Source organism: Diceros bicornis, chromosome 3 (assembly GCF_020826845.1).
Source record: "Diceros bicornis minor isolate mBicDic1 chromosome 3, mDicBic1.mat.cur, whole genome shotgun sequence".
NCBI lineage: Eukaryota > Metazoa > Chordata > Mammalia > Perissodactyla > Rhinocerotidae > Diceros > Diceros bicornis.
Window position 1 is genome coordinate 11,204,021 of NC_080742.1, and position 12,975 is coordinate 11,216,995.

Sequence of the window (12,975 nt, forward strand, 5' to 3'; positions counted from 1 at the left end):
AAAATGTGTGTATGTGTGTGTGTGTGTTTATCAAAGGAAAGTAGAAAGAAAAATAGTATTTCTTTCTCTCATATTTTATTTGGCTCACTATAACAAAGAGAAGATGCCCTTAGTTTCAACTTTCCTAATGGGCCAATTTTTCATGTTTCAGATCTACATCCACATTCGTAGAGTTACTTGGATCGTATTTTCTTTGTCCTGATTAAGTTTAATTTACCTTTAAATAATAATTGTTATAGAGGACTGGATTAAAATCTGATCAATATGAGAATGGTTTATATGTGGATTTTTTTCCTTAAATCGAACTATGATAGTTTTGGATTAACTCAGTAAAGCATTCCATATCCTTTTTCCTAAGACTCGTGCTTTTCTTAAAAGCATTGTAATCTTAGACAATGTCCTTTAAAATTTTTTTTTTATCTATAAAAAATAAGAGTAATACCCTCTTTTCACCATTTATTTCATTGGACTATTATAATGGCTATCAAGTGCACATAGGATATAGGTTTATTTTTATTCCTTCCTTCCTCCCTCCCTTCTCCCCTTCTTCCCTCCCTCCCTTCCTTCTTTCTTTTTTTTTGATGGCTTATTCTGAGTTTGTGAATAGAAAAAAGATTATTGGCAGTTGCCAGAAGGTATTCCCTAGGAGTACTATGTTGATGTTTCAAAATAACAGCATGCACTGGGCTTTTGGGTCACACCTGCTTTGGTGGTCCATCAGCTATGAAGTATTGGTGCAGGATATTCTACCTGTGCAAGACTACTTGGGCTTCCACTTCCATGGTGTTCTCTCTGCAGAGGTTCCTGGCTGTGCCTGAAGTCCAAAGTTTGACCTGAGTATTTCCAATTAACCTTCTCTTTGTCAGGGGACCATTAACTTCCCCTAGTTAAAATGAACTGTCATTCTGGTAATTTCTTTTTGTGTTGAATTCTTACAGCTCTCCACACAAGGAGATGCAAGTCAGGTGATTGGGCCTCTTACCGAAGGGCAGAGAAGAAATGTGGCAGTAGTGAATTCACTATATAAGTTGCACCAGTCGGTAACAAAGGTAACCTTTATCATTATTGTAATTCAGTTCTTTTGACTTAATTTCAAGTTCTTGTTTCTTTTTGCTTCAAATTAAGACAACTTACGAATTATTATTTAATTTTTTGCAAAAGTATACAGTGAAAATGTGATGACTAAAATAAGCCGAGGAATTAAACTCTTTTTAAACAGTTTTTCACTGTGGCTGTTATTATTTGTGTGATGTTTTGTCTGTACATTTGGTTTAAAACATATGAACTGTAGATCCTCAAGTTTGGTTGGTATAATCAAATTTATTGAACAAATGATTTAAGGGTAAGTCATATGTGTTTCATACCTATTAAAAAGCATAATTTGATATCTGTGGGTAGTTGTAAATTGTAGCAAAGCTAATGACAGAATAAGAACTCTTACCCCATCCAACATGTCAAAAAGATTCCGTCCTTTTTGCTTTAGCACAAAAAAAGAGGGAGAGGTGCTGCATTAAAAACAGTGAATTTTTATGATACAATTACTGATGACTGTGTGCAAGTAGAAAATATATATTCTTTTTGCTTTATTCTACTAATGCATTTTTAATAAATGACTGAGCTTTAACTTGTTTGCCTTCATATATTATGTCTAAGATGAACTATTCATAGTTACTAGGAAAGCAATACTTTCAACCCCATCTTTAACTTTTGAGTAGCTTGTGTTTACTCTCTGTAAATCATTTTCTAAATATTTAGAAGATCTGAAGGAAGCTAAAGGGTTAGATATGTTCTTGAAAACATGAGCTTTAATATGCTAGATTGTATTTCAGAATAACTATAGATGACTATTATTCATTTACTTAAAATTTTTAATAAGTCCTTTTTATCAGTTAGAGGTTTCCAAAAATGTATATTTCACAGACTAAACAAAATGTATTTTAATGCGTTAACAGGTAAATCTCAGAGAAGTAAATAACAAACAAAAGTAAATAAAAATAATAAATGGTGTATTTTCCATTTCCTTTAATTATTACTCTAAAGCACCACAAGCAATGAAATATTATATATATTTAGCCTATTTAAATGTCTTTATTGATACTTTCAGAATTTTCATGTTTGTATTGATCTGTAAAAAGAGAAATGTTTGACATTTGTATTTTAAAGACATTGAAAGTTACAGTCAGCCTAGAGAAAGTGAATTTTCTTAGAGAAATAAGTAAATATGGCTTTAGGCTGACCTTTTCAAGTTAAAACTTTATAACTAAAACCTATCCAAACTGAATAAAGAAAAGCTAGCTCTGAGAATTCTTAATGTTTCCATTATTTGAAGTATATATTTGCTTTATATAGGAAAGTATTTTTCAATCTATCTTCACTAATAAATACTAATGAGTTTTTAAGACATGTCTGAGATATTACTCTAAAGTAATAATAACTTTTATATGTGACTTGTGAAAACAGCTTTATCATGTTATGGTCAAAATTAGTATTTATAAAAATAAATGACTTAAGCAAAACTATAACTGTATCAAAACCTTGTTCTAGGTGGTTTCCAGTCAGAGTGCATTCCCTCCAGCAGCTGAGCAAACTGTAACTTCAGCCTTAAAGGTAAAAGAATTTAATTTACTCTTTGACTCTGTAGATCAAAGTGGATTTTAGAATTGTTTGAATGAATAGGAGAAGTCACAATTTAAAAATAATTCAAAATCCTATACATGTACCAAAAGTAGCAATTGTTTTTAGCTCAGTTTATTTTTTATTTTTTTTAGGAAGATTGGCCCTGAGCTAACATCTGTTGCCAATCTTCCCCTTCTTCTTTTTTCTCCCCAAAGCCCCAGTACATAGTTGTGTATCATAGTTGTAGAGTTGTAGCTCTTCTATGTGGGACACCACCTCAGCATGGCTTGACGAGCAGTGGTCCACGCCCAAGATCCGAACCAGCGAACCCCGGGCCGCCGAAGCGAAACGTGCGAACTTAACTGCTATGCCACCGGGCCAGCCCCAAAAGTAGCATTTTGATGATTATCCTAAAGAGAGAGGATACATGTGTGTTTATATTTTCTAGAATTTAAAAATAGACCCTGTTGGTGTCTATAGATTGTGTTCTACTTATGATAATTGTATCATAAGCAAAAGAAGCAAGAGTCTTACAAGTATTCATTATATCTTAGGGCACTACGGCCCAGTATTATCCCAGTAAAGCAGTGGTTCTCCACCAGAGTGATTTTGTCCCATAGAGGATATTTAACAACATGTAAAGACATTTTTGATTATCCTGACTGGGGGTGGGGAGTTATTGGCATCTAGTGCCAGGAATGCTTTTTTTCTTCTTCTTTTTTTTTTTTTTTTTTGGTGAGGAAGATTAGCCCTGAGCTAACATCTATTGCCAATCCTCCTCTTTTGCTGAGGAAGATTGGCCCTGGGCTAGCATCCGTGCCCATCTTCCTCTACTTTATATGTGGGACGCCTGCCACAGCCTGGCTTGATAAGTGGTGCACAGGTCCGCGCCTGGGATCCAAACCCACCATCTGCAGGCCACTGAAACAGAGCATGCGCACCCAACCACTGGGCCAGCCCCCAAGAATACTTTTAAACAAACATCCTGCAATGCATAGGTCAGCTTCCCACAGCAAAGCATTATTGGGCCCAAAATATCAAGAATGCCTAGGTTGAGAAACTCTACTTTAATATGTATCTGTAAGCTGTGAAACCAGGGAAAATTCCCATTTTTTTATATACTAACATAAATATACCCCCTTTCTAATATTCAGGAAGTTTAATAAAAAATAATGTGGTATGAGATTCAAAGCCATATGTAGTTGACAGTAGGTAACTCTTTTGAAAAATAAGGAAGTCATTTATTCTTATAATAGTAATAGATACCCTTTATTTAGCATCTGCTAATTGCCAGTCACATGTAATACAGTCATGCATTGCTTAACAACGGGTATACGTTCTGAAAAATGTGTTGTTTGACAATTTCGTTGTGTGAACGTCATGGAGTATATTTACACAAACCTAGATGGTATGGCCTACTACACATCTAGGCTATAAGGGACCACTATCGTGTATGTGGCCTGTAGTTGACCAAAATGTCATTATGTGGCATATGACTGTGTATTGAAATATTACAGCACTGTTCAAGTTATGTCTCATTAGCTCCATTTTATACAACTTAGAAATAATAACTTGCTCAAAGTCATATAGCTGGTAAACCCAGACTCACTGACTCAAAAGAGTCCTGTATACCATACGTTGCCACCATCTTCATTCATTCATTTACTAAATATTTATTTAGTACTTATTAAATAAGTAACTAAGGCCATATAGAAAGACTGGAGCCAAACTACTTGTATATGAATCCCATCTCAGCTATTTAACTAGCTGTGTGACCTCAGAAAGGTAATAAGTTTTTCTTGCCTTAGTTTCTGCATCTATAAAATGGTACAATAAACCTACACAAAAATAATAAATGTCAACTGTTAGATTGGATTTAGACCACTTGGGTAGAGTTAGAAAGAGAGAGATGATCAACCAGTAAACTCCAAGGAGAAACACTTCTATTCAAAGAACAAAGAGGAGACAAAGAAAGAACAATCAGAGAGTGAGAAAGAAAATTGGAAGAGAATAATGTCACAAACCCTAAAGGAGAAGGGAACTTCTGAGGTCAAATGCTGTCCATAAGTGACATGGATAGGGTTTAACAGGCCCCAAACTCAAGAACACTAAATTCGTATAAGAGGGTAGGAGGAGACAGTCTGTTTTCCCCCAGCATAGTTGAAGTGCACTAGGATGTTGTCTCTGTATCCTTTTTTTTTCTCCAATGTGCTCATCTCATTATGATGAAATATTATTAAAGCTGCCGTAATACAATAATTGTTTTTAGTAAGAGTTGTCCAATTTGTTGATGATCATAAAAATACCACAAAATCGAGCCAATATGGCAAACCAAAAGTCTTAACATTCTTGCTTCCAGGTGGGTGATATATATTGTCTTCTTTTCTGTAGTTCCACATTTTTTCCTTCTCTTCTAGCTGTAGCTGCAAAGATTTTTTGATCACTACCCAAGATAAGAAATATATTTTGCTTTGTGACCCCATACACAAAAACGTTTATAAATATATGCACATATATATAATTGTATATATGTAGAGTATACATCTATACAGATTTCTATAATTGAAACAAAGATTTCACAAAACAATACTTTTCCTTGTTTTTTTAATGCACTCTGATATTTTCTATACTCATCTATTACTTTTTAAAACCATCTCATAGTGATCCATTAAACTGATTTTTGTGTGTGTGAGGAAGATCAGCCCTGTGCTAATGTCTGCCAATCCTCCTCATTTTTTGCTGAGGAAGACTGGCCCTGGGCTAACATCCGTGCCCATCCTCCTCCACTTTATATGGGACGCCGCCACAGCATGGCTTGCCAAGCGATGCGTCGGTGCACACCCGGGATCCGAACCAGCGATCCCCGGGCCGCTGCAGTGGAACACGCACACCTAACCGCTTGCACCACCGGGCTGGCCCCAGATTTTTTTGACCCCTATTGATCACAACTCATAGTTTGAGAAAATCCATTCTATAGGTTTCGGACAGAGTGCCTATACTTTGCCTCATGATAAAAATCTGGACGAGTTGAAAATAGAAATTCCTTAGGGACTATAATTCAGTATAGGGTGGACTCTCTGAATCTGTGTTTATAACATACAACAAAGGTTAGTCCTGATATTAGTCAGTTTGGGCTGGGCCTTGAGGCCATTGCAGGGAAAATTGCCCTGATTGTGGGCTGCAGCCTTCCCTCTGAGGTTTGCTCACGAGCACGTGTCTCGTGTAGCTGGGTGCTGCAGTTTGCTGAGGCTTCCCTAGTTTTGCTTTTGAGAACTGGATAAGAGAAGTCTAGTTCAAGGCCCTCCTGCAGTGGCCTTGCCACTTAGAGACTTAATTGTCTATGTTAACAGAACTCAATGAAACAGTTTTGACCTTGCTTTTTAGTTAAATCTTATAAAAACTATTATGACATATTAAATTAAAAAAAACAAAACCCTCTGACTTAAAGAAAAAAAGAGAACCTTGAATTTCGTAAAATTGTGCGAAACTTATTACATCACTTTAAATTAAGGATAGAATGTTATGATGCATAAATGACTGCAGTCCAAGAACCAAAAATTTATGAGCTGTTATTATTTGATAGAGAAGATATTAAACATATGTTTTTACTTACTAAAAATTATAAAGACACATAATAGTCTTCTCTACTTTTTAGAGATTTTTATCCAAAATTAAATATTATTTTAGGCTTGAGGTTCATCATCTCATATTATAAGCATTATCTAGTATGTCATGGATGGCATGGTTAATATTAATTAGTATACATTTAGAGTCATTTCATTATAACTGCTTTGGCTATGTAGCATTTAAACACCTTGGCCCAGTAGTTCTCATCCATTTATTACTGAGATTTTCTTGTGTAGGTAGTGATTGTATTGCTAAGTTTATATATGATAATTATTCATTTCTTTCATTTTGTGTGGGTTTGATGTTCTATATAAGGGAACATTCCAGATTGCTGAGGCTTCAGTATTTTTGTAATCTTAGTTATTTTAGGTAAATCTTTTAAAATCGTACAATATACTTTCCTGCTTTGTAAAGAGCTTATGAAATATAATCTCGCCTCCTCTCTCTGTTTCCTCTGGTAGTTGTTAATCCTCTACCCGTCCTTTAAACATAGGCACCACAACAAGTCTAGTAGCCATCTGGGGCATCCTGTTCCCCAAGATACTCTCTTCTCTTCCTGTTTCTTATTTTCCGTAAGTGGGAAACCTCACCCAGCTATAAAGTTTTCTATGTAAACCATCCTATCAAATGCAAATAGAGACAATTTTATTTCTTCCTTTCACATCTTTATGCCCATATTTTCATGCCTTGTTCCACTGGTTAGGACCTCTCGTCTAGTGTTGAATAGAACTGGTGAGTGTACCTTGTTGACTTGTTCCTGATCTGGGGGACAGCACTCAGTATTTTACTATTTTAAGTATAATATGAGCTATAGGTTTTTGTTAGATAGCCTTTATCAGATTAAATAAGTTTCCTTCTATTCCTTGTTACTGAAACTATGTTATTATAAATGGTGTTGTTTCATCAAATAGCTTCTTCTGCATCTATTGAAATGATTATATGGTGTTACTCCTTTATTCTGTTAATAAAATACAGTAATTTCTTTTTTTTTAAATTTTAGTTGACATACAATATTATATTAGTTTCGAGTATACGACATAGCGATTCAACATTTCTATACGTTACGAAATGATCACCACAACAAGTCTAGTAACCATCTGTCACTATACAAAGTTATTACAATATTATTGACTAAATTCCCTATGCTGTACGTTACATCCCCATGACTTATTTATTTTATAACTGGAAGTTTGTACCCCTTAATTCACTTCACCTATTTCACCCAACCCCCATCCCCCTCTCCTCTGGTGACCATCAGTTAGTTCTTTGTATCTATGAGTTTCTTTCTGTTTTGTTTTGTTTGTTTTGTTTTTAGATTCCACATATAAGTGAAATCATACAGTATTTGTCTTTCTCTGGCTTATTTCACTTAGCATAATACCCTCAAGGTCCATTCACGTCGCATATGGCAATATTTCATTCTATTTTAGGGCCGAGTAATATTCCATTATATGTATATACCACATCTTCTTTATCCATTCATCCATCTGTGGACATTTAGGTTGCTTCCATGTCTTGACTATTCTAAATAATGCTGCAGTGAACATAGGGGTGCATATATCCGTTCAAATTAGTGTTTTCTTCTTTGGATAAATACCCAGAAGTAGAATTGCTGGATCATATGGTAGTTCTGTTTTTAATTTTTTTGAGGAAGCTCCATACTGTTTTCCGTAGTGGCTACCCCAATTTACATTCCCACCAACAGTGTACAAGGGTTCCTTTTTCTCCACATCCTTGCCAACACTTGTTATTTCTTGTCTTTTTGATAATAGCCATTCTACCAGATGTGGGATAATATCTCACTGTGGTTTTGGTTTGCATTTCCCTGATGATTAATGATGTTGAGCATCTTTTCATGTCTCTGTTGGCCATTTGTATGTCTTCTTTGGAAAAATATCTCTTCAGGTCCCCTGCCCATTTTTTTTTCTTTTTTTAATTTTTTTTTGCTGAGGAAGATTCACCCTGAGCTACCATCTATGCCAGTCTTCCTCTATTTTGTATGTGGGTTGCTGTCACAGCGTGGCCACTGATAAGTGGTATAGGTCCACGCCTGAGAACTGAACCCGGGCTGCCGAAGCAGAGCACGCCGAACTTAACCACTAGGCCGTGGGGCCAGCCTCTCCCCTGCCCTTTTTTTTTTTTTTTTTTTTTTGGTGAGGAAGATCAGCCCTGAGCTAACATCTGCCAATCCTCCTCTTTTTTGCTGAGGAAGACTGGCCCTGGGCTAACATCCGTGCCCAAAATCTTCCTCCACTTTATATGGGATGCCGCCACAGCATGGCCTGACAAGCTGTACGTCGGTGCGTGCCCAGGATCTGAACCGGCGAACCCCGGGCCGCCACAGCGGAGCACGCGCACTTAACCGCTTGCGCCACTGGGCCAGTGCCCCCTGCCCATTTTTTAATCAGGTTGTTTATTTTTGTTGTTGTTGAGTTGTATGAGTTCTTTATCTATTTTAGATATTAACCCCTTTTCAGATATATCATTTGCAAATATTTTCTTCCATTCAGTAGGTTGCCTTTTCGTTTAGTTTCAGTGTGCAAAAGCTTTTTAGTTTGGTGTAGTCCCATTTGTTTATTTTTGCTTTTGTTGCCCTTGCCTGAGCAGAGAGATCTGAAAAAATATTTCTAAGACCTATTTCAAAGAGTTTACTGCCTATATTTTCTCCTACGAGTTTTATGGTTTCAGATCTTTAAGTCTTTAATCCATTTTGAATTTATTTTTGTATATGGTATAAGATAGTGGTCCAGTTTCATTCTTTTGCATGTAGCTGTCCAGTTTTCCTAACACCATTTATTAAAGAGACTGTCTTTTCCCCATTATATATTCTTGACTCCTTTGTCATAGATTAATTGATCATATAAATATGAGTTTATTTCTGGCCTCTCTGTTTTGTTCCACTGATCTATGTCTTTTTTTGTGCCAGTACAATACTGTTTTGATTACTATAGCTTTGTAGTATAGTTTGAAATCAGGGAGTGTGATTCCTCCAGCTTTGTTCTTCTTTCTCAAGGTTGCTTTGGCTATTCGGGGTCTTTTGTATTTCCATACAAATTTTAGGATTATTTGTCCTATTTCTGTGAAGAATGCCATTGGTATTTTGATAGTGATTGCACTGAATCTATAGATTACTTTGGATAGTGTGGACACTAACAATATTAATTCTCCAGTCCATGAGCACGGTGTATCTTTCCGTTTATTTGTGTCGTCTTCAATTTCTTTCCTCAATGTCTTATAGTTTTCAGAGTATAGGTCTTTCACTTCCTTGGTTTAATTTATTCCTAGGTATTTTATTCTTTTCGATGCAATTGTAAATGGAATTGTTTCTTAATTTCTCTCTCTCTTTTTTTTTTTTTTAATTGATGTTTTAATGGTTTCTAACATTGTGAAATTTTGGGTTGTACATTTTTGTTTGTCCATCACCATATATATGACTCCCTTCACCCCTTGTGCCAACCCCCCACCCCCACTGCCCCTGGTAACCACAGTCCAGTTTTCTCTGTCCATGTGTTGGTTTATATTCCACATATGAGTGAGATCATACAGTGTTTGTCTTTCTCTTTCTGGCTTATTTCACTTAACATAATACGCTCCAGCCCCATCCATGTTGTTGCAAATGGGACGATTTTGTCTTTTTTTATGGCTGAGTAGTATTCCATTGTATATATATACCACATTTTCTTAATCCAATCGTCAGTCAGGGGACACTTAGGTTGCTTCCACTTCTTGGCTATGGTGAATAATGCTGCAATGAACATAGGGGTGCATAAGCCTCTTTGGATTGTTGATTTCAGGTGCGTTGGATAGATTCCCAGTAGTGGGATGGCTGGATCATAGGCCATCTCTATTTTTAATTCTTTGAGGAATCTCCATACTGTTTTCCATAGAGGCTGCACCAGTTTGCATTCCCACCAGCTGTGTATGAGGGTTCCTGTTTCTCCACATCCTCTCCAACATTTGTTGTTTTTTGTCTTGGTGATTATAGCCATTCTAACGGGCGTGAGGTGGTATCTTAGTGTTGTTTTGATTTGCATTTCCCTGATGATTAGTGACGTTGAGCATCTTTTCATGTGCCTGTTGGCCATCTGTATATCTTCCTTGGAGAAGTGTCTGTTCATTTCCTCTGCCCATTTTTTGATCGGGTTGTTTGTTTTTTTTGTTGTTCAGTTGTGTGAGTTCTTTATATATTATGGAGATCAACCCCTTGTCAGATGTATGTTTTGCAAATATTCTCTCCCAGCTGGTTGGTTGTCTGTTCATCTTGATTCTGGTTTCATTAGTCTTATAAAAGCTCTTTAATCTGATAAAGTCCCACTTGTTTATTTTTTCTTTAGTTTCCCTAGTCTGGGTAGGCATGTCATCCAAAAAGCTTCCTTTAAAACCAATGTCAAATAGTGTGTTGCCTATATTTTCTTCTATGAGTTTTATAGTTTCAGGTCTCACCTTCAGGTCTTTGATCCATTTTGAGTTAATTTTTGTGAATGGCGATAGCACATGGTCCACTTTCATTCTTTTGCATGTGGCTGTCCAGTTTTCCCAACACCATTTATTGAAGAGACTTTCCTTTCTCCATTGCATGTTCTTAGCACCTTTGTCAAAAATTAGCTGTCCGTATATGTGTGGTTTTATTTCTGGGCTTTCAATTCTGTTCCATTGATCTGTGTGTCTGTTTTTGTGCCAGTACCATGCTGTTTTGATTACTATTGCTTTGTAGTATGTTTTGAAGTCAGGGATTGTGATGCCTCCTGCTTTGTTGTTTTTTTTTAGGATTTCTTTAGCTATTCGGGGTCTTTTGTTGCCCCATATAAATTTTAGTATTCTTTTTTCTATTTCTGTGAAGAATGTCATTGGGATTCTGATTGGGATTGCATTGAATCTGTAGATTGCTTTAGGTAATATAGACATTTTAACTATGTTTATTCTTCCAATCCACGTGCATGGGATATCTTTCCATTTCTTTATGTCATCATGGATTTCTTTCAATAATGTCTTGTAGTTCTCATTGTATAGGTCCTTCACCTCCTTGGTAAGATTTATTCCTAGGTATTTTATTCTTTTTGATGCAATTGTAAATGGTATTATCTTTTTGAGCTCTCTTTCTGTTAGTTCATTATTAGCATATAGAAATGCAACTGATTTTTGTAGATTGATTTTGTACCCTGCAACTTTGCTGTAGTTGTTGATTGTTTCTAATAGTTTTCCAACAGATTCTTTAGGGTTTTCTATATATACAATCATGTCATCTGCAAATAGTGAGAGTTTCACTTCTTCGTTACCTATTTGGATTCCTTTTATTCCTTTTTCTTGCCTAATTGCTGTGGCCAAAACCTCCAGTACTATGTTGAACAGGAGTGGTGAGAGTGGGCAGCCCTGCCTCGTTCCTGTTCTCAGAGGAATGGCTTTCAGTCTTTCCCCGTTGAGTATGATGTTGGCTGTGGGTTTGTCATATATGGCCTTTATTATGTTGAGGTACTTTCCTTCTATTCCCATTTTATTGAGAGTTTTTATCATAAATGGATGTTGTATCTTGTCAAATGCCTTCTCTGCGTCTATTGAGATGATCATGTGGTTTTTATTCTTTGTTTTGTTGATGTGATGTATCACGTTGATTGATTTGCGGATGTTGAACCATCCCTGCGTCCCTGGTATAAATCCCACTTGATCATGGTGTATGATCTTTTTAATGTATTGTTGTATTCGGTTTGCCAATATTTTGTTGAGGATTAATGCTGAGGAAGAGTCGCCCTGAGCTAACATCTGTGCCAGTCTTCCTCTATTTTGTATGTGGGTTGCCACCATAGCATGGCTGATGAGTGGTGTAGGTCCATGCCCAGGATCCAAACCTGCGAACCCAGGCCGTCGAAGTGGAGCATACCAAACTTAACCACTACGCCACAGGGCCGGCCTCTTAATTTCTCTTTCTGATTGTTTATTATTGGTATATAGAAACAGAACAGATTTCTGTATATTAATTTTGTATCCTGCAACTTTACTGAATTCATTTATTATTTCTAATAGTTTTTTTGTGGAGTCTTGAGGGTTTTCTATATATATTATCGTGTCATCTGCAAATAATGACAGTTTTACTTTTTCTTTTCCAATTTGGATGCTTTCTATTTCTTGTCTACTGTGGCTATGACTTCTAACACTATGTTGAATAAAAATGGCGAGAATGGGCATCCTTGTCTTGTTCCTGATCTTAGAGGAAATGCTTTCAGCTTCCCACCATTGAGTATGATGTCAGCTCTGGGGTTGTCATATATGTCCTTTATTATGTTGAGATATGTTCCCTTTATACCCACTTTGTTGAGGGTTTTTATCATAAATGGATGTGGAATTTTGTCAAATGCTTTTTCTGCATCTATTGAGATGATCATATGATTTTTATCCTTCATTTTGTTAATATAGTGTATCACGTTGATTGATTTGCAGGTATTGAACCATCTTAGCATCCCTAGGACAAATCCCACTTGATTCTGGTGTCTGATCCTTTTAACATATTGTTGAATTCAGTTTGTTTATATTTTGTTGAGGATTTTTGCATCTATGTTCATCAGGGATATCGGCCTGGTTTTTTGTTTGTTTGTTTGTTTGTTTGTTTTGTAGTGTCTTTGTCTGGTTTTGGTGTGAGGATAATGCTGGCTTCGTAGAATGAGTTTGGAGGCATTGCTTCCTCTTCAATTTTTTAGAATAGTTTGAGAAGGGTAGATATTAACCCTTCTTTAAATGTTT

At 36.2% G+C, this 12,975-nt stretch overlaps 1 protein-coding gene across 2 annotated transcripts in view; it reads left to right on the forward strand.

Annotated features, from left to right (window-relative positions):
* COG5 (component of oligomeric golgi complex 5) overlaps positions 1 to 12,975 on the forward strand; it is a 343,112-nt gene that overhangs the window by 288,131 nt on the left and 42,006 nt on the right. For both annotated transcript variants that reach the window (XM_058523290.1, XM_058523280.1), the window contains exons 15-16: positions 939 to 1,049; positions 2,545 to 2,607. In XM_058523290.1, the coding sequence (XP_058379273.1) occupies positions 939 to 1,049; positions 2,545 to 2,607 (174 nt within the window). The remainder of the gene's footprint in view (positions 1 to 938; positions 1,050 to 2,544; positions 2,608 to 12,975) is intronic.